Source organism: Bombina bombina, chromosome 1, assembly GCF_027579735.1.
Source record: "Bombina bombina isolate aBomBom1 chromosome 1, aBomBom1.pri, whole genome shotgun sequence".
Lineage (NCBI taxonomy): Eukaryota > Metazoa > Chordata > Amphibia > Anura > Bombinatoridae > Bombina > Bombina bombina.
In genome coordinates, this window is record NC_069499.1 from 435,329,030 (window position 1) to 435,349,216 (window position 20,187).

At 39.5% G+C, this 20,187-nt stretch overlaps 1 protein-coding gene across 1 annotated transcript in view; it reads right to left on the reverse strand.

Moving 5' to 3' along the window:
- The window catches only part of TTC21B (tetratricopeptide repeat domain 21B), a 397,674-nt gene that overhangs the window by 50,563 nt on the left and 326,924 nt on the right, over positions 1–20,187 (reverse strand). Inside the window, exons 27-28 of the mRNA XM_053698392.1 lie at positions 8,356–8,476; positions 7,937–8,004 (exon numbers count right to left, since the gene is read on the reverse strand). Of these exons, the coding sequence (XP_053554367.1) occupies positions 7,937–8,004; positions 8,356–8,476 (189 nt within the window). The remainder of the gene's footprint in view (positions 1–7,936; positions 8,005–8,355; positions 8,477–20,187) is intronic.

The following is a 20,187-nucleotide window of genomic DNA, read 5'->3' on the forward strand; positions in this document are numbered from 1 at the left end:
AGTGCTTCTTGTACTTTATGCCCTATAACTTGCAAAAAAAGCAAAGAACATGTAAACATTGGGTATTTCTAAACTCAGGCCAAAATTTAAAAACTATTTAGCATGGGAGTTTTTTGGTGGTTGTAGATGTGCAACAGATTTTGGGGGTCAAAGTTAGAAATATTGTGTTTTCCATTTTTTCATCATATTTCATCATATAAATTATGTGATATGATGAAAAACAAAATGTATGCTTACCTGATAAATTTCTTTCTTTACGGATATGGAGAGTCCACAACGTCATCAATTACTAGTGGGCAAAGAACACCACAGCAAAGCTATTAAGTGTCACTCCCCTACCCATAATCCACAGTCATTCGACCAAAGGGAAACGGAAAAACACAAAGGTGTAGAGGTGCATGAGGTTTAGTTGAAAAAACGGTCTTAAACTAAAGGGTGGGGTCGTAGACTCCCCATATCTGGAAAGAAAGAAATTTATCTGTTAAGCATACATTTTGTTTTCTTTCCTAAGATATGGAGAGTCCACTACGTCATCAATTACTAGTGGGAACCAATACCCAAGCTAGAGGACACAAATGACTAGGGAGGCAGAGCAAGACAGGCAGATCTAAACAGAAGGCACCACCGCTTGAAGAACCTTTCTCCCAAAAGAAGCCTCAGCCGAGGCAAAAGTATCACATTTCTAAAAATTTGGGAAAAGTATGCAAAGAGGACCAAGTTGCAGCCTTGCAAATCTGTTCTAGAGATGCTTCATTTTTTAAATGAACCAGAGGGAAAGAGAAGTAGCAGTAGCCTTCTGACCTTTACGCTTTCCTAGGAAAAAAAATAAACGGGGCAGAGGACTGGCAAAAATCCTTAGTCGTCTGTAGGTAGAATTTAAGAGCATGCATGTCGTCCAAGTTGTGCAACAGATGTTCCTTATGAGGAGGAGGATTAGGACATAGGGAAGGAACAACAATTTCCTGGTTAATATTTCTATCCAAAACCACCTTAGGAAGAAAACCCAACTTAGTACGAAGAACTGCCTTCTCAGCATGAAAGATAAGGTAAGGCGAATCAAACTGCAAAGCTGAGCGTTCCAAGACTCTCCGAGCCGAAGAGATAGCAATAAGAAACAAAACCTTCCAAGATAACTACTTAATATCTATGGAATGCAATGGCTCAAATTGAGCCTGCTGAAAAACTTGAAGAACAAGGTTAAGGCTCCAAGGAGGAGCAACAGACTTAAACACAGGCCTGAGTCTGAACAGGGCCTGACAAAAAGATTGAACATCTGGCATATCCGCCAGACGCTTGTGTAACAACAAAGATAATGCAGAAATCTGACCCTTCAGAGAACTGACTGACAAACTCTTTTCCAGATCTTCCTGGAGAAAGAACAAGAACCTAGGAATCCTATCCTACTCCAAGAGTAGCCCTTGAATTTACACAAATAAAGATATTTACGCCATAACTTATGGTAAATCTTTCTAGTAACAAACTTGCAAGTCTGAATCATGGTCTCAATGACCGATTTAGAAAACAACACACTTAGAAAGAACTAAGCATTCAATCTCCAAGCAGTCAGCTTCAGAGAAATGAGATTTGAGTGAAGGAATGGACCCTGAATTAGAAGGCAATCTCCAAGGTGGGAGAGACGACATTAGAATCACTGAAACTCTCTCCTGTTTGATACGAGCAATGACTTGTGGAAGGAGAGCAAATGGAGGAAACAGGTATGCCAGCCTGAAATCCCAAGGAATCGCCAGAGCATCTATCAGAGCGGTCTGTGGATCTCTTGACCTTGAACCGTACCTTGGAAGCTTGGCGTTCTGCCAAGACGCCAGCGGATACAACTCCAGCACCCCTCATTCGAGGGTTAACCTGGAGAGCACCTCCGGATGGAGAGCCCACTCCCCGGGATGAAAAGTTGGTCTGCTCAGAAAATCCGCTTCCTAGTTGTCCACTCTTGGAATGTGCATGGCAGATAGACAGCAATCATGAACTTCTGTCAACTGAACAATCCGAGCCACCTCCTTCATGGCTAAGAAACTCTGAGTTTCTCTCTGGTGGTTGATGTAAGCCACTGAGGTGATGTTGTCTGACTGGAACTTGATAAACCGGGCTAAGGACAACTGAAATAAGGACAACTGAGGTCAAGACATCAGAGCATTGTAAAACACTTTCCACTCTAAGATGTTAATTGGAAGAGCAGACTCCTCCCAAGTCCATAGTCCCTGTGCTTTAAACGAGTCCCAGAATGCTCCCCAGCACAGCAGGCTGGCGTCCGTGGTCCCAATCACCCAGGAATGTCTCCAGAAGCATGCGCCCTGAGACAGATACTCCTGAAAAACCAGCACAGGAAAGAGTCTCTTAACGCTGAACTAGATCTATCCTCTGAGAGAGATCCGAAATTCACTGCTCCATCGACTGAGCATGCATAACTGCAGAGCTCTCAAATGAACTCAAGCTAAGGGAATGATGTCTATGGAACCATCAGACCAATTCCCTCCATACATTGAGTCACTGAAAAGTAAAGGTAAAATCAGCTGCAGCCGGATTCCAACTCCCAACCTTCTGGTTGTAGGAAGGCTAAGCTATCTATCGGACCACTAGAGCTTGCTGTTGGCCGAACAGTAGACTGCAGAGAGAGGTAAGAAGAAGAAATCATTGTCAGAAATATTCCCATAGGTAAGAATCTAATAATGTCACTGAGAAAATCACCCTTGTAGTTGGAAAGAGGGAACTCTTCCCCATATTTAGTTTCCATCCATGGGAACATAGAACAGACAAGATCCTCTTGAAAGAGAGTTTGCTCCAAAAAAAAAAAAAAAGTATGGCACCTGAACCAATATAGTTCAGGAATGCACCCCTGCAACTCCCCAAGACCTGAAAGAGTCTTTCTAGGATGGCGAATCTCAGGAACTTGAGAAGATCCCGTAGAATGGGAACCTGAAGATACACATCCTTCAGGTGTGAACCAAAGGAGAATGGAATTCTATTTAAAGGACAGTACTCTGAGAAACTTGAAAATAAATACCTAGACTCCGTTCCCATACCAGAACTGGAGATACCACTCCCAGGGAGGAAGGTCCTGAACCCAGTTCAAGAATGCCTCGCATCATACCTGGACTGAAGATACTCCAGAAACGAGAAATTAGCCCCTGGGAAGAAAGCTTAGATTGCTTTCCCCTGGACCAAGACTGATTGGGTTTCCAGAAGACTGGACTGTCCCAGAAGTAAGAGGAAAATGAAGACTTTAGTTTAGTCTATTCCTCTTGACGTGTGGTAGAAAAGACCCTTTTCCACCCATAAAGTCAGTAGTGAATTCTGCCAGACCAGGTTCAAACAAGGTCTCACCCTTGTAAGGAAGCGCCAGAAAATTGGAGATAACATTAAAATATATAAAAAAAAAGGCCACAGATGATACAAGTCTTGGACAAATAGGATATTGATCCTGCGTTTGCAGAGCCTAGGCTGTATCAGTAAGACACCGGTAGGTTTCTCAGCTGATCAAGATATCAGTCACAACGCCCCGCGGACTAGCACAGCAAGGGTAATTAGACAAGGCATAGCATCAAAGAGATGCCGCCCTTGACCCAGTGGCAACACAAACTGTAGGTTTCCATGAAACCCTAGATGATCAAACAAATCTCCAGCTTCTTGTCCATGGATCCCTAAAGGAGCATCTATCCTCTATAGGGGTCGAAGTTCTTTGAGCCATAGTAGAAACTCCCTTTCTACTTAAGGCACCATGCATTCTAATGGAGTCAGCGAGAGGAAAATCCTTTAAGGATGGGGGACAGGGGAAAAGGTATCATTATCTTCCCCTATTCCAGTGAAAATTTTCATAGCATTTCTAGAAACAATTCCTCATAGGAAGGAACTTCATAGAAATGATAAAGTCTACTAAACTTCCAAGGGTTGACAACGACAGGGGTATCAATTCGTCCAAGTAGCCAAATCCCTCCTTTAACAATACACGAGGTGTTTAAGCATACATCTGAAGATGACCACTTCAGCATCAGATGAAGGAATTATACTATCCGAATCTGAGATTTCACCCTCAAAAAATACTGTCGAAACCTCCTCACCAGACTTAGGAGGGAGAGTAACCAGTGTAACCAAATGTGGAACAGAGACTTTACTATCTGAATCAATGTCCTCTTGCGTTTTCCCTGTAAGAAAGGAAAAGCAGATAAAGCTGCAGATACCGCAAAGGATACCTGAGCTGCAAAATCTGCAGGCAAATACACTCCTCCAGGAAATTTAGAGGAACCGCAGGGCACTGCATGTGACGCCATTGAGGCTTCGCATTGCCTAACAGTATCCTCCTGGGAGACATGATGTCTCAATCCAAAAAATTATTATAATTTTTAAAATGAGGAACGGAAATGTCTAGAAAAAAAAAAAGAATTCTGGATCTCAAAAAAACCCAACAATCATATATTTATAGGAACAAGCCCCTGTTCCAAATATTGAACAATATGCCCCAAGTCATGAGAGAAAGAAAAGCATAACATATCTAGGCTGAATTTGAACCACTAAGCTACAGTGGCGTTATGCGTTATTTATAATGCGTTATATGTTTATATATATGCTTTATTTATAACCTATATTTATAATGCATATTTCTAATAATAAATTATTTATAAATCCTCTTCTAGGGGATGGACTTTCTGTCAGACACGTTATTCAAACAACACAGCAAGCAATGTAAAATATTCCTGCTCTAAGAAAAATAAGCCAAGCTCCGTATAGGATTCATGTATTTACAGAGACAGGTTCAATAATCATGCCGCTCCGATCTAACAGGAGAAAAGGGGGCGTGTTCACATGACTGGCTCATTGAGAGCCGAAAATAGCGCTTCTATGTATCCAGACAAAGAAGGAGCCGGGAACACAGTGTCAACACTGAAATGAAGCGTGCAGCTAGATACTAACACGGCGGTTCATTCTGTTAGCCGAGAGGAGAAATATTCCTCAAGTCGTTACATCACCCCTTCCAAAATGGCACTGCTCTTGAGAAAATTAGCAACAGGCTAGAAGAAAGTAAAAGCACTCACTCTTATAACAGTGACAAAGATTATACTGTGTAAGATTTATTTTAATAAACGAAAACACAGCTTTTAGGTAAATGTAAGCCCTCAATCAAAATTCAAAAGGGCATAAATAATTAACTAGGGGCATTAATTAACACCTAATGAGCCTCTGAAACGTGCCAAATAGTTAGGGAATACTATAAACATAAAAGTATTAACCCCTAGTCTCCCGAACACCAGCAAGTGCCTGCATCCTGCCTAAAATATCCTTCCTAAGGATATACCTGTCCCAAATAATGTTGCAGTTTGATTTTTCTTGTCTCACAAAAGTGCAAGTTCTCATACATAGAAGACATAGCACTTACCTGAATCTAGCCATCCGGCAGGAGGACAGCTTACACAGTGTGAGAGGACGCCACTCCTCACATAGACTTATAGAAAAAACTACTCTGGCTTTCTGTACCATGGACAGCAAATATGTTAGGACGCAGCAAGGCCCACCTCACAAGTTGCTAACTGCTTTAAAGCCACCACGGCCCTACTGAAGAGGCAAACGTGGACTACGGCTAGACCCAATCTTTGAAAACAAAGGAAAGATCAGAGTAAACCTACTCTGGCTTTCTAAAATAGTTCAAATCCAATTTTCTTCACCAAAAACTTCACCTCTTCCATGGACAAAGCCAAAGAGAATGACTGGGGATTATGGGTAGGGGAGCGGTGCTCTTTTCCTCCTCCTGCTGGCCAGGAGTGATATTCCCACTAGTAATTGGTGACATTGTGGACTCTCCATATCTTAGGAAAGAAATAATGGTATCTTTAGAAAGTCCATTTAATGGGGAGAAAAAACGGTAAATAATATGTGTGGGTACAGTAAATGAGTAAGAGGAAAATTACAGCTAAACACAAACACCGCAGAAATGTAAAAATAGCCATGGTCCCGAACATTCATTTTTTTTAAAAATGGTGTGGTCACTAAGGGGTTAAAGGGAAATTTTAGGTACAATTGGAATCCACATGGATTCATTCCACTTTTGAATTATGAACTTTTATAATATGCATGTATTAGCAAAAATTATTCTAATAAAAGCTATTGCTGTTTCCAAACTGTATTTAAGTATGCACCGTGCACCAGCATTTTAAAACGCAGAACTTGTTCAGAGAGCCTAAGGTGTTTGTAGCATCTGGTAATGACTCAATTTGTTAATTGCTGACATGATACAAGACCCACTGGTGCTCTCAGCAGCTGCAGTATTTCAAATGGAGGTGGCTTTGAGATTATCTAGATCTGCTTCACATGCACGTGCATAAAAAAAATGTTAAAGTTAAAACAGTGATAACTTTTACTAGAAGCATTTTTGCCAATACAAGTATATTCCAAATATGTTTCTATTCAAATATGTAATTCATCTATGTGCATTTAAATTTTGACCTATTATTAACTATGACATATTAGAGCATTTTATTTTTGTACAACTGCTTGAGAGAGAAATAAATCCCATTTTTTTTATTTATTTTATGATTCAGATTAAAGAGAAATAAATCCCATTTTTTTTATTTATTTTAAACAACTTTCTAATTTACTTTCTTTGTTTTCTTGTTATCCTTTGTTAAAAAGCAGAAATGTAAGCTCAAGAGTGTGCACGTGTCTGCAGCATTATATGGCAGCAGTTTTGCAACAATGTTATACATTAGCAGGAGCACTAGATGGCAGCACTATTTCCTGTCATTTTGTTCCTCAGGCATGTGCACGCTACCTACCTAGGTATCTCTTCAACAAAGAATATCATGAGAAATAAATAAATTTGATAACAGAAGTAAATTGGAAACTTTTTAAAAATTGTATTCTCTATCTGAATCATGAAAGAATTTTTTTTTGGGTTAATGTCCCTTTAACCCTGCAATGACGTAAAACACAGAGATTTAAGTCAGCTCCAGAGCAGCAATGTACTACTGGGAGCTAGCTGAACACATCCTGTGAGTCAATGACAAGAGACAAAAAGGTATAGGTAGCAATCACCAGCTACCTCACAGCAGTGCATTGTTGCTGCTGAGGATAAATATATATTCAACAAACAATACCAATAGAACAAATTTAATTTGAAAATAGAATTGAAATAAGTGTCTTAAAAGTAGATGCTCAGTCTGAATCATGCAAATGTAATTCTGACTTTCTTATCACTTAAAAGAAAACAGCTATTCAAAAGCTCTGACTCTCTTATAATGTCAGGAAGTAAATTATACCCTTTAAATTTTATGCAGCCCATTGCAGGTGGAGCATGTTGTTTCTAAGTATACAATGTCCTCTTAAAGTGAATGTAAATTTTGATGCTAAAGTGCCCGATTTTGAAAAATTCGATTAAAAACAGGGGCACTTTAATTCATCAAAATTTACATTTCACTCGTTGTGAAGAAAAACTTACCTTCTAAACTTGACAGCAGCTCCAGCTTCCTCCGTTCGTCGCAAGCCATTTCTGATGTCAGAAATGATGGATAGGTCATCCTCCAATCACGGCTTCCCACCCAGGGGGAATCAGTGTCTGATTCAATGCCGTGATTGGAGGAAGCCGGATTCATCATTTTAGACCCAGGAAGAGGCTTTGCGACGGGTGGAGGAAGCTGGAGCTGCTGTGAAGATTAAAAGGTAAGTTTTTTTTTCACAACAGGAGTGAAATGTACATTTTGATGAATTAAAGTGCCTCTGTTTTTAATCGAATTTTTTAAAACCGGCACTTTAGCATCAAAATTTACATGGAATTTCTACTACATTTGCATTACTGAGCATTGAGTGAATATCTGCCAGCTTTCTTTTACTAGCATATCTTCATTCACCTAAGATAACCTAGTTATTAGAAGTAATTCAGACTTTATATAGAACATGTTCTATATCACACATGTATTTTAAAAAGAAAACTTACCTTATGACACACATCAATTGCATCAACATATCTCTTTGCTTTAAGGTAGTTAAATGCAAGTTTATATCCTAAAAAAAAAAAAAAAGGAAAAACTGCAATTTTAAGGCTATTAAAAACGCTTACAAACTATAGGAGGTACTCTATTGCTTGGGATCTACATTATAGTCTCTGTATTTAATGTTCCTCTGGTTCCAGATCAAAGTATGAAATTACATCATAGCTTAAAGGTGAATGTAAGATATTTAAATTTTGTTTGTAAAACTATAGCGCACCTGGTTTGATGCTGGCACACAAGGATAGAAGTTGGACCACCCATATGCAGTCAATTTTTGGAAGCAAAAAGAGTTGAGATTCCAAAGAAAACAACTCAAGTTTAACAATTTCCAAACTTGGATCATGTCGTCATTTTCTGCCCTTACCTACAGTTGGATTTGTTTGGTTTCCATATTTCCAAGCCATCTCATAGTTGTTGGCAGCATCTTTATAAGCTTGCTCTTTTTCCATTATGTAGCCCATGTATTCATAAGCTTTGCAACAGGACTAGGAAGAAAAAAGAAATGGTAATGACATGGTGCATGATAACAAGTGTATTACAAGAACTCAGCAGGTTCAATGATAAACACTTAATTCACACCATTTTAATACAATTACAAACATATATTATCTAAATGTACTTGGAGGAATGTGAGACTTAGAAATTTCAAAATGTTTTACAACACTATGTTTTTAGAAGAATGGCTATACCAGTGCACAATAAAGCTATTTTTTCTGTAGGAATTATCCCTGTCAGTATGTGAAAAATAGATCCCAATCTAGTTAGTTTCACTAAAAGTAAACTGATTTTACCCTTTTTCATGCAATAGTTAGCAAGTTTAACTGCAGCTCATGATAGAAAACCATATAAGTCCCAAAAAGGCTAGACAAGACATTAAAGGGGCATAATACTCATATGCTAAATCACTTGAAACTGATGCAGTATAACTGTAAAAAGCTGACAGGAAAATATCAACTGAGCATCTCTATGTAAAAAAGGAAGATATTTTACCTCACAATTTCCTCAGCTCAGCAGAGTAAGTTCTGTGTAAAAAGTTATACTCAGCTGTTGCTCAGCTGCAGGTAAAAAATAAAAAAAATGAAGAAATGAACAGCAGCCAATCAGCATCAGCAGTGCTGAGGTCATGAACTCTTTTACTGTGCTCTCATGAGATTTCACTTAACTCTTATGAGATTTCATTGTAAACTTCCTTACACTGAATAGGGAAATAAGATGAGAGTGCACGAGGCTCAATCCTTCGGCTGTCCCAGGACAGACATATTGATATACTGCTTAGAAGTCCTTTACAATGGGATGTGGCTACTGAGAAACTTTTGAGGTAAAATATCTTTCTTTTTTACATAGAGATGTTCAGGTGATATTTTCTAGTCAGCTTTTTACAGCTATGCTGCATTACTTTCAAGTGTTTAAACATTTGGGTATTATGGCCCTTTAACCTACAAGGCTGAAGAGTGACAAAACATAATTTATGCTTACCTGATAAATGTATTTCTTTCATGGTGGTAAGAGTCCATGATCCATTACTCCTGGGAATACACACTTCATGCCACTAGGAGGAGGAAAAGAGTCCCAAACCTCGAGAGCCCTATATAACCCCTGCCACCTCTATAATAGTTTGCATGATGTATAGACAGCCAAAAGAGGTACGAAAGGAAACTAGCAAAAAATAAATAAATATAGGAGCTGGGAAAAAAAGATGTTCCATAAAAGAAAAATCATCACCATAAAATATTACAGTGTGGGGTCTTATGGTCTCTTGCCATCACAATGGTGGTAAGAGTCGACAATCCATTATTCCTGGGAACCAATACCAAAGCTGTGGAGAGACCACAAGAAATATAGAAAATAAAGTGGAATACAAAACATAATTTATGCTTACCTGATAAATTCATTTCTTTCATGGTGGTAAGAGACCACGATCCATTACTCCTTGAAATTACCCTTTCCTAACACTAAGAGGAGGCAAAGATTCCCAAACCCCAAGAGCTATATAAAACTCCTCCCACCTCACAGATATCTCAGTCTAACATATAGCAAAGCAAAATGAGGTAGGAAAAAGCAGAAAGAAGAATAAAAGGAGCAGGGGAAAAAAAGATGTGTTTAAGAAAAAAAAAAAACAATACCAAAAACACAGGGTGGGCTCTCGTGGAATCTCACCACTATGAAATAAATGAATTAATCAGGTGAGCATAAATGATGTTTTCTTTCATACAGGTGGCGAGAGTCCATGATCCATTACTCCTGGGAACTAACACCCAAGCTGTAGAATCCATGTGTAATGAGACATAAAGGGTGGGATTTAAAAAAAATGTCACTGAAAAACTAAATCCACAACCCCACAAAAAAACAAAAAGGGCATTTGTTTTTTTAACTGCACTTACAATTTAAACAATCAGGCAAATATAAATCAAGCTCAGACAACTGCCTGAATAACTTTTCTACAAAAGGCTGCCTCAGAAGAATCAAAAACATCAAAATGGTAGAATTTAGTAAAAGTATGCAAAGAAGATTAATTAGCTGGCTTGCCAATTTTTTTTTAACTGAAGCCTCATTCTTAAAAGCCCAAGAAATGGCAACTGACCTAGTAGAATGAACAGAAATCCGTTACGGTAGAGGCGGACCTGCTTCCAAGTAAGCCTTATAAATCAAAAGTTTCAACCAAGACGCTAAAGAAACAGCAGAAACGTTCTGTCCTTTCCTAGAACCAGAATTATTAGGACACAAAGAAGGGACAACAATTTCCCTACTGATATTGGCTGAAGACACAATTTTATGCAAGAAATCAAACTTAGTCCTTAAGACTGCCTTATTTTGATGAAAGATAAGATAAGGAAGGTCACAAGAAAGGGCAGACAATTCAGAAACTCTTCTAGCAGTAGAGATAGCCAAAAGGAACAAAACCTTCCAAGAAAGAAGCTTAAAGGGACACTGAACTCAATTTTTTTTCGTAATTCAGATAGAGCATGCAATTTTAAGCAACTTTCTAATTTACTCCTATTATCAATTTTTCTTCATTCTCTTGCTATCTTTATTTGAAAAAGAAGGCATCTAATCTATTTTTTTGGTTCAGACACTGGACAGCACTTGTTTATTGGTCGGTTAAATTAATCCACCAATCAGCAAGAACAACCCAAGTTGTTCACCAAAAATGGGCCGAGATCTAAACTTACATTCTTGCTTTTCAAATAAAGATACCAAGAGAATGAAGACAATTTGATAATAGGAGTAAATACAAATTTTGCTTAGAATTGCATGCTCTATCTGAATCCCGAAAGAAAAATTTGGGTTCAGTGTCCCTTTAATATCCAATTTATGCATAGACTCAAAAGGAGGTGCCTGCAAAACCTTTAACACCTAGTTAAGGCTCCAGGGAGGAGAAATTGGCTTGATCACAGGTTTAATCCGTGACAAAGTCTGAATAAAACCATGAAAGTCAGCAATTCTCATATGAAACAAAACAGAAAGAGCAGAAATCTAGCCTTTCAACGAGCTGGCAGATAGAACTTTATCCAAACGATCCAGTAAGAACTGCAAAATTCTAATAATTCTAAAAGAATGCCAGGAAAAGTCATGATATATACACCAAGCAATAAAAGCCTTCCAGAATTTATGATAAATCTGTCTAGTCACAAGTTTACGAGCCTGGATTAAAGTTTCATTCACAGAAACTCCTTAGTAGCTTGCAAATAAAACTTTAAAGCACGAACCACGTCAAGATTGTGTAACAGACGTTCCTTCTTTGAAGAAGGATTAGGACACAGTGACGGAACAACAATTTCCTGATTGATATTCCTATTAGATACTACCTTAGGAAGAAACCCAGGTTTGGTACGCAAAACTACCTTATCTGCATGGAAGAACAGATAAGGGGAATCACACTGCAAGGCAGATAACTCTGAAACTCTTCAAGCCAAAGAGATAGCTACTAAAAACAGAACTTTCCAAGATAAAAGCTTGATATCTATGGAATGCAAGGGTTCAAACGGAACCCCTTGAAGAACTTTAGGAACTAAATTTAAACTCCATGGCGGAGCAACAGGTTTAAACACAGGCCTGATTCTAACCAAAGCCTGACAAAACGCCTGAACGTCTGGAACATCAGCCAGGCGCTTGTGCAAAAGAATAGACAGAGCAGAAATCTGTCCCTTTAAGGAACTAGCCGATAATCCCTTTTCCAATCCTTCTTGGAGAAAAGATAGTATCCTAGGAATCCTGACCTTACTCCACGAGTAACCCTTGGATTCACACCAATGAAGATATTTACACCATATCTTATGATAGATTTTCCTGGTGACAGGCTTTCGAGCCTGAATCAAGGTATCAATGACCGACTCAGAGAAACCACATTTTGATAAAATCAAGCGTTCAATCTCCAAGCAGTCAGACGCAGAGAAATTAGATTTGGATGTTTGAATGGACCTTGGAGTAGAAGGTCCTGTCTCAGCGGCAGAGTCCATGGTGGAGAGGATGACATGTCCACCAGATCCGCATACCAAGTCCTGCGTGGCCACGCAGGCGCTATCAAAATCACCGAAGCTCTCTCCTGCTTGATCTTGGCAATCAGACGAGGGAGGAGAGGAAACGGTGGAAACACATAAGCCAGGTTGAAGGACCAGGGCACTGCTAGAGCATCTATCAGCGCTGCCTGGGGATCCCTTGACCTGGACCCGTAACAAGGAAGCTTGGCATTCTGACGAGACGCCATCAGATCCAGTTCTGGTTTGCCCCAAAGTTGAATAAGCTGGGCAAATACCTCCGGATGGAGCTCCCACTCCCCCGGATGAAAAGTCTGCCGACTTAGAAAATCCGCCTCCCAGTTCTCTACTCCTGGGATATGGATAGCTGAGAGATGGCAAGAGTGAACCTCTGCCCATAGAATTATCTTGGAAACCTCCATCATTGCCAGGGGACTCCTTGTTCCCCTCTGATGGTTGATATAGGCTACAGTCGTGATATTGTCCGACTGAAATCTGATGAACTTGGCCGCAGCTAGTTGAGGCCAAGCCTGAAGAGCATTGAATATCGCTCTTAGTTAGAGAATGTTTATCGGAAGGAGGGCTTCCTCCTGAGTCCACGAACCCTGAGCCTTCAGGGAGTTCCAGACTGCGCCCCAGCCCAGAAGGCTGGCATCTGTCATCACTATAGTCCATTCTGGCCTGCGGAAACTCATTCCCCTGGACAGATGGACCCGAGATAACCACCAGAGAAGAGAATCCCTGGTCTCTTGATCCAGATTTAACAGAGGAGACAAATCTGTGTAGTCCCCATTCCACTGGTTGAGCATGCAAAGTTGCAGTGGTCTGAGATGTAGGCGGGCAAACGGAACTATGTCCATTGCCGCTACCATTAGGCCGATCATTTCCATACACTGAGCCACTGATGGCCGAGAAGTGGAATGAAGAGCACGGCAAGAAGTTTTGATATCCTGACTTCTGTCAGAAAAATTTTCATTTCTACTGAATCTATCAGAGTTCCTAGGAAGGAAACTCTTGTGAGAGGAGAGAGAGAACTCTTTTCTATGTTCTGCAAGAGAATGATTGGGGGTGGCAGTTAGGGGAGGAGCTATATAGACAGCTCTGCTGTGGGTGTCCTCTTGCAGCTTCCTGTTGGGAAGGAGAATATCCCACAAGTAATGGATGAACCCATGGACTGGATACACCTTACAAGAGAAAAACACACCTGGATGGAGAGACCACTCAACCGGATGTAAAGTCTGATGGCTGAGATAATCCGCTTCCCAATTGTCAACACCTGGGATATGTACTTCAGAAATTAGACAAGAGCTGGATTCCGCCCAAGAAAGTATCCGAGATACTTATTTCATAGCTAGGGGACTGTTAGTCCCACCCTGATAATTGACATATGCCACAGTTGTGATATAGTCTGTCTGAAAACAATTGAATGGTTCTCTCTTCAACAGAGGCCAAACCTGAAGAGCCCTGAAAATAGCACAGAGTTCTAAAATATTTATTGGTAACCTCGCCTCTTGAGATTTCCAAACCCCTTGTGCTGTTCGAGATCCCCAGACAGCTCCCTAACCTGAAAGACTTGCATCGGTTGTGATTACAGTCCAGGTTGGATGAACAAAAGAGGCCCCTTGAACTATACGATTGTGATCTAACCACCAAGTAAGAGAGAGTCGAACATTGGGATTTAAGGATATTAATTGTGATATCCTTGTATAATCTCTGCACCACTGATTCAGCATACAAAGCTGAAGAGGTCTCATATGAAAACGAGCAAAGGGGATTGCGTCCGATGCTGTAGTTATGAGACCTAGAACTTCCATGAACATAGCCACTGAAGGGAATGATTGAGACTGAAGGTTTCGACAAGCTGAAACCAATTTTATTCGTCTCTTGTCTGTTAGAGACAGAGTCATGGACACTGAATCTATCTGGAAACCTAAAAATGTGACCCTTGTCTGAGGAATCAAGGAACTTTTTGGTAAATTGATCCTCCAACCATGTCTTTGAAGAAACAACACTAATGGATTCGGCAGAATGTAAAGACTGAGCTAGTACCAAGATATCGTCCAAATAAGGAAACACCACAATACCCTTTTCGCTGTTAGAGAGAGTAGGGCACCAAGAACCTTTAAAAAAATTCTTGGAGCTGTTGCTAGGCCAAATGGAAGAGCGACAAATTGGTAATGCTTGTCTAGAAAAGAGAATCTCAGAAACCTATAATGGTCTGGATGAATCGGAATATGAAGATATGCATCCTGTAAGTCTATTGTGGACATATAATGACCTTGCTGAACAAAAGGAAAAATAGTCCTTATAGTCACCATTTTGAAAGTTGGCACTCTTACAAAACTATTCAAAATTTTAAGATCCAGAACTGGCCTGAATGAATTTTCTTTCTTTGGGACAATGAATAGATTTGAATAAAACCCCAGACCCTGTTCCTGAAACGGAACTGGTAAGATTACCCCTGAAAGCTCTAGATCTGAAACACACTTCATTGGATTTGCTGGCACATGTGAGAGATAAAATCTTCTCACAGGAGGTCTTACTCTGAATCCTATTCAATACCCTTGAGCAACAATGCTCTGAATCCATTGATTTTGGACAGAATCTGCCCAAATGTTCTGGAAAATTTTTAATCTACCCCCCCACCAGCTGAGCTGGAATGAGGGCCGCACCTTCATGCAGACTTGGGGGCTGGCTTTGGTTTCTTAAATGGCTTGGATTTATTCCAACTTAAAGAAGGTTTCCAATTGGAACCAGAATCTTTGGGGGAAGGATTGGCTTTCTGTTCCTTATTCTGTCGAAAAGAACGAAAAACAATTAGAAGCTTTAGATTTACCCTTAGATCTTTTATCCTGAGGTTTAAAAACTCCCTTCCCCCAGTGACATTTGAAATAATTGAATCCAACTGAGAACCAAATAAATTGTTACCTTGGAAAGAAAGAGATAGTAATCTAGACTTATATACCATGTCAGCATTCCAATATTTGAGCCACAAAGCTCTTCTAGCTAAAATAGCTAAAAACATAGATTTAACATCAATTTTGATGATATCAAAAATAGCATCACAGATAAAATGATTAGCATGTTGAAGCAAGCGAATAATGCTAGACAAATCAGGATCTGTTTCCTGTTGCGCTAAGTTTTCCAACCAAAATGTTGATGCAGCTGCCATGGATATAGCAGGTCTAAGAATGTAGCCAGAAAATAAATAAGATTTCCTTAGATAACATTCAAGTTTACTATCTAAAGGGTCCTTAAAAGAAGTACTATCTTCCATAGGAATATTAGTACGTTTGGCAAGAGTAGAAATAGCCCCATCAACTTTGGAGATAAAAGAAGTACCAGACCTATTCCATTCCTTTGAAATCATATCAGAAATAGCATCAGGAACTGGAAAAATGTCTGGAGTAACCACAGGAGGTTTATAAACAGAATTTAAACGTTTACTAGTTTTAGTAACAAGAGGACTAGTTTCCTCAAAATCCAAAGTAATCAACACCTCTTTTAACAAGGAATGAATATACTCCATCTTAAAGAGATAAGAAGATTTGTCAGTGTCAATATCGGAGGTATGATCTTCTGAATCAGATAGATCCTCATCAGAGGAGGATAATTCAGTATGTTGTCGGTCATTCGAAATTTCATCAACTTTATGAGAAGTTTTAAAAGACCTTTTACGTTTATTAGAAGGCGGAATAGCATACAAAGCCTTCTGAATCGAATCAGCAATAAAATCTTTATATTCACAGGGATATCATGTACATTAGATGTTGAAGGAACAACAGGCATTGTACTAGTACTGATGGATACATTCTCTGCATGTAAAAGCTTATCATGACAACTGTTACATACTACAGCTGGAGATATAATCTCCACTAACTTACAACAGATACACTTAGCTTTGGTAGAACTGTTATCAGGCAGCAGGGTTCCAACAGTGGTTTCTGAGACAGGATAAGATTGAGACATCTTGCAAATATAAGAGAAAAAAAACAACATATAAAGCAAAATTATCAATTTCCTAATATGGCAGTTTCAGGAATGGGGAAAAAAAATGTAAACAGCATAGCCCTCTGAGCTTTAAATAAAAAAAATATATTTGGCGGCAAGTATGACGCACAGCGCAAAATGAATTTTTTTGGCACTAACAACATCCGGAAATGACGCAACTCGCGTCATGGCAGACGCAACCTTGTGCAAGGAAACCTGGCTTTAACTAATACGCTGAAAATGATGAATTTGCGTCACCGAACGCACCTTCACGCCAAAAAAATTCTTGCTCCAAGAATGATGCAATAAATATCAGCATTATGTGACCTTGCGAGCCTAATTTTGCCCGTGAAAATTAATGAAAAAGCAGTCAATTTTGAAGAAAAGACTATACCCCAGGTAAGAAAAAATAACTTCCTAAATATTTTTCCCAATTTTGAAACTGATAGTCTGCAAAAGGAAATATACATAAACCTGACTCATGGCAAATATAAGTACAATACATATATTTAAAACTTTATATTAATACATAAAGTGCCAAACCATAGCTGAGAGTTTCTTAAGTAATGAAAACATACTTACCGAAAGACACCCATCCACATATAGCAGATAGCCAAACCAGTACTGAAACAGTATCAGTAAAGGTAATGGAATATGAGAGTATATCGTCAGTCTGAAAAGGGAGGTAGGAGATGAATCTCTACAACCGATAACAGAGAACCTATGAAATAGATCCCAGTGAGGAAAACCATAGAATCAATAGATTCTAGAAAAGAAAATCAAGAAAATCAAGCACAAACTTACTTCACCACCTCAATATGAGGCAAAGTTTGTAAAATTGAATTGTGGGTGTGGTGAGGGGTGTATTTATAGGCATTTTGAGGTTTGGGAAACTTTGCCCTTCCTGGTAGGATTGTATATCCCATACATCACTAGCTCATGGACTCTTGCCAGTTACATGAAAGAAATGAAAATTAGCTCTTCAAATAAATTAGGAGTCATTATTAATGATCTGTCCTAAGGCCATATACAAAGATATATATATATATATATATATATATATATATATACACGGTGGCCTAGCCCTCCATCCACTCATCTGTAATGATATCCCGGGTGCTGTCCTCAAAAGATAAATAGAAATGTCCAGAGATAGGAGGGCACTCACAGGTATTAAAGTAGCAAAAAACAATCAATTTTTATTTTCCAATTCAATAAATCATCATTATGTAGAAGTCAACGTTTCGACCCACACATGGGCCTTCTTCAGGACAATGAATAATCTATAAACCAAGAAAAAAGAGGAAAACAATATAGAAAACACATTTACAATATACTAATATACAAAATTAAAAGGCACTTTTTAAGAATTATGTACAACCGTGCACCCCCCACCATATATTACTACACCCCATACCGAGGCATTTATTACACCAACACATAAAAAACACATCAAGGAGGAGTCAACCACTACCACCGGACCCAATATACACATACATCTGTCACCATCGCACGTAGTATGAGGTGGGTGCATACTTATTTGTAGCATGATGAGGCCCTACCCTCATAATGTCAGTTCACACTCTCTGCAACATATTAGAAAAGCATATAACATACCAAATCTATTCAGAACTCACAAGCATAATAACCCGAAAAATAACAGAAAGAAACCATAAGAGAAAACATAATTTATGCTTACCTGATAAATTTATTTCTCTTGTAGTGTATCCAGTCCACGGATCATCCATTACTTGTGGGATATTCTCCTTCCCAACAGGAAGTTGCAAGAGGATCACCCACAGCAGAGCTGCTATATAGCTCCTCCCCTCACTGCCATATCCAGTCATTCGACCGAAACAAGCCGAGAAAGGAGAAACCATAGGGTGCAGTGGTGACTGTAGTTTAATTAAAATTTAGACCTGCCTGAAAAGGACAGGGCGGGCCGTGGACTGGATACACTACAAGAGAAATAAATTTATCAGGTAAGAATAAATTATGTTTTCTCTTGTTAAGTGTATCCAGTCCACGGATCATCCATTACTTGTGGGATACCAATACCAAAGCTAAAGTACACGGATGATGGGAGGGACAAGGCAGGAACTTAAACGGAAGGAACCACTGCCTGTAGAACCTTTCTCCCAAAAACAGCCTCCGAAGAAGCAAAAGTATCAAATTTGTAAAATTTGGAAAAAAGTATGAAGGGAAGACCAAGTTGCAGCCTTGCAAATCTGTTCAACTGAGGCCTCATTTTTAAAGGCCCAGGTGGAAGCCACAGCTCTAGTAGAATGAGCTGTAATCCTTTCAGGAGGCTGCTGTCCAGCAGTCTCATAGGCTAAACGGATTATACTCCGAAGCCAAAAAGAAAGAGAGGTTGCCGAGGCCTTCTGACCTCTCCTCTGTCCAGAGTAAACAACAAACAGGTTAGATGTTTGGCGAAAATCTTTAGTAGCCTGTAAGTAAAACTTCAAGGCACGGACTACGTCTAGATTATGCAAAAGACGTTCCTTCTTTGAAGAAGGATTAGGACATAATGATGGAACAACAATCTCTTGATTGATATTCTTGTTAGAAACCACCTTAGGTAAAAACCCAGGTTTTGTACGCAGAACAACTTTATCTGAATGAAAGATCAGATAAGGAGAATCACAATGTAAGGCAGATAACTCCGAGACTCTTCGAGCCGAGGAAATAGCCATCAGAAAAAGAACTTTCCATGAAAGAAGTTTGATATCAATAGAATGAAGGGGTTCAAACGGAACCCCTTGAAGAACTTTAAGAACCAAGTTTAAGCTCCATGGAGGAGCAACAGGTTTAAACACAGGCTTAATTCTAACTAAAGCCTGACAAAATGCCTGAACATCTGGAACTTCTGCCAGACGCTTGTGTAAAAGAATAGACAGAGCAGAAATCTGTCCCTTTAAAGAACTAGCTGATAATCCTTTGTCCAAACCCTCTTGGAGGAAGGACAATATCCTAGGAATCCTAACTTTACTCCATGAGTAATTCTTGGATTCACACCAATGAAGATAACAGAATTTATGTTTACCTGATAAATTACTTTCTCCAACGGTGTGTCCGGTCCACGGCGTCATCCTTACTTGTGGGATATTCTCTTCCCCAACAGGAAATGGCAAAGAGCCCAGCAAAGCTGGTCACATGATCCCTCCTAGGCTCCGCCTTCCCCAGTCATTCGACCGACGTAAAGGAGGAATATTTGCATAGGAGAAATCATATGATACCGTGGTGACTGTAGTTAAAGAAAATAAATTATCAGACCTGATTAAAAAACCAGGGCGGGCCGTGGACCGGACACACCGTTGGAGAAAGTAATTTATCAGGTAAACATAAATTCTGTTTTCTCCAACATAGGTGTGTCCGGTCCACGGCGTCATCCTTACTTGTGGGAACCAATACCAAAGCTTTAGGACACGGATGAAGGGAGGGAGCAAATCAGGTCACCTAGATGGAAGGCACCACGGCTTGCAAAACCTTTCTCCCAAAAATAGCCTCAGAAGAAGCAAAAGTATCAACGGAATGTAAGGGTTCAAACGGAACCCCCTGAAGAACTGAAAGAACTAAATTGAGACTCCAAGGAGGAGTCAAAGGTTTGTAAACAGGCTTGATTCTAACCAGAGCCTGAACAAAGGCTTGAACATCTGGCACAGCTGCCAGCTTTTTGTGAAGTAACACAGATAAAGCAGAAATCTGTCCCTTCAAAGAACTTGCAGATA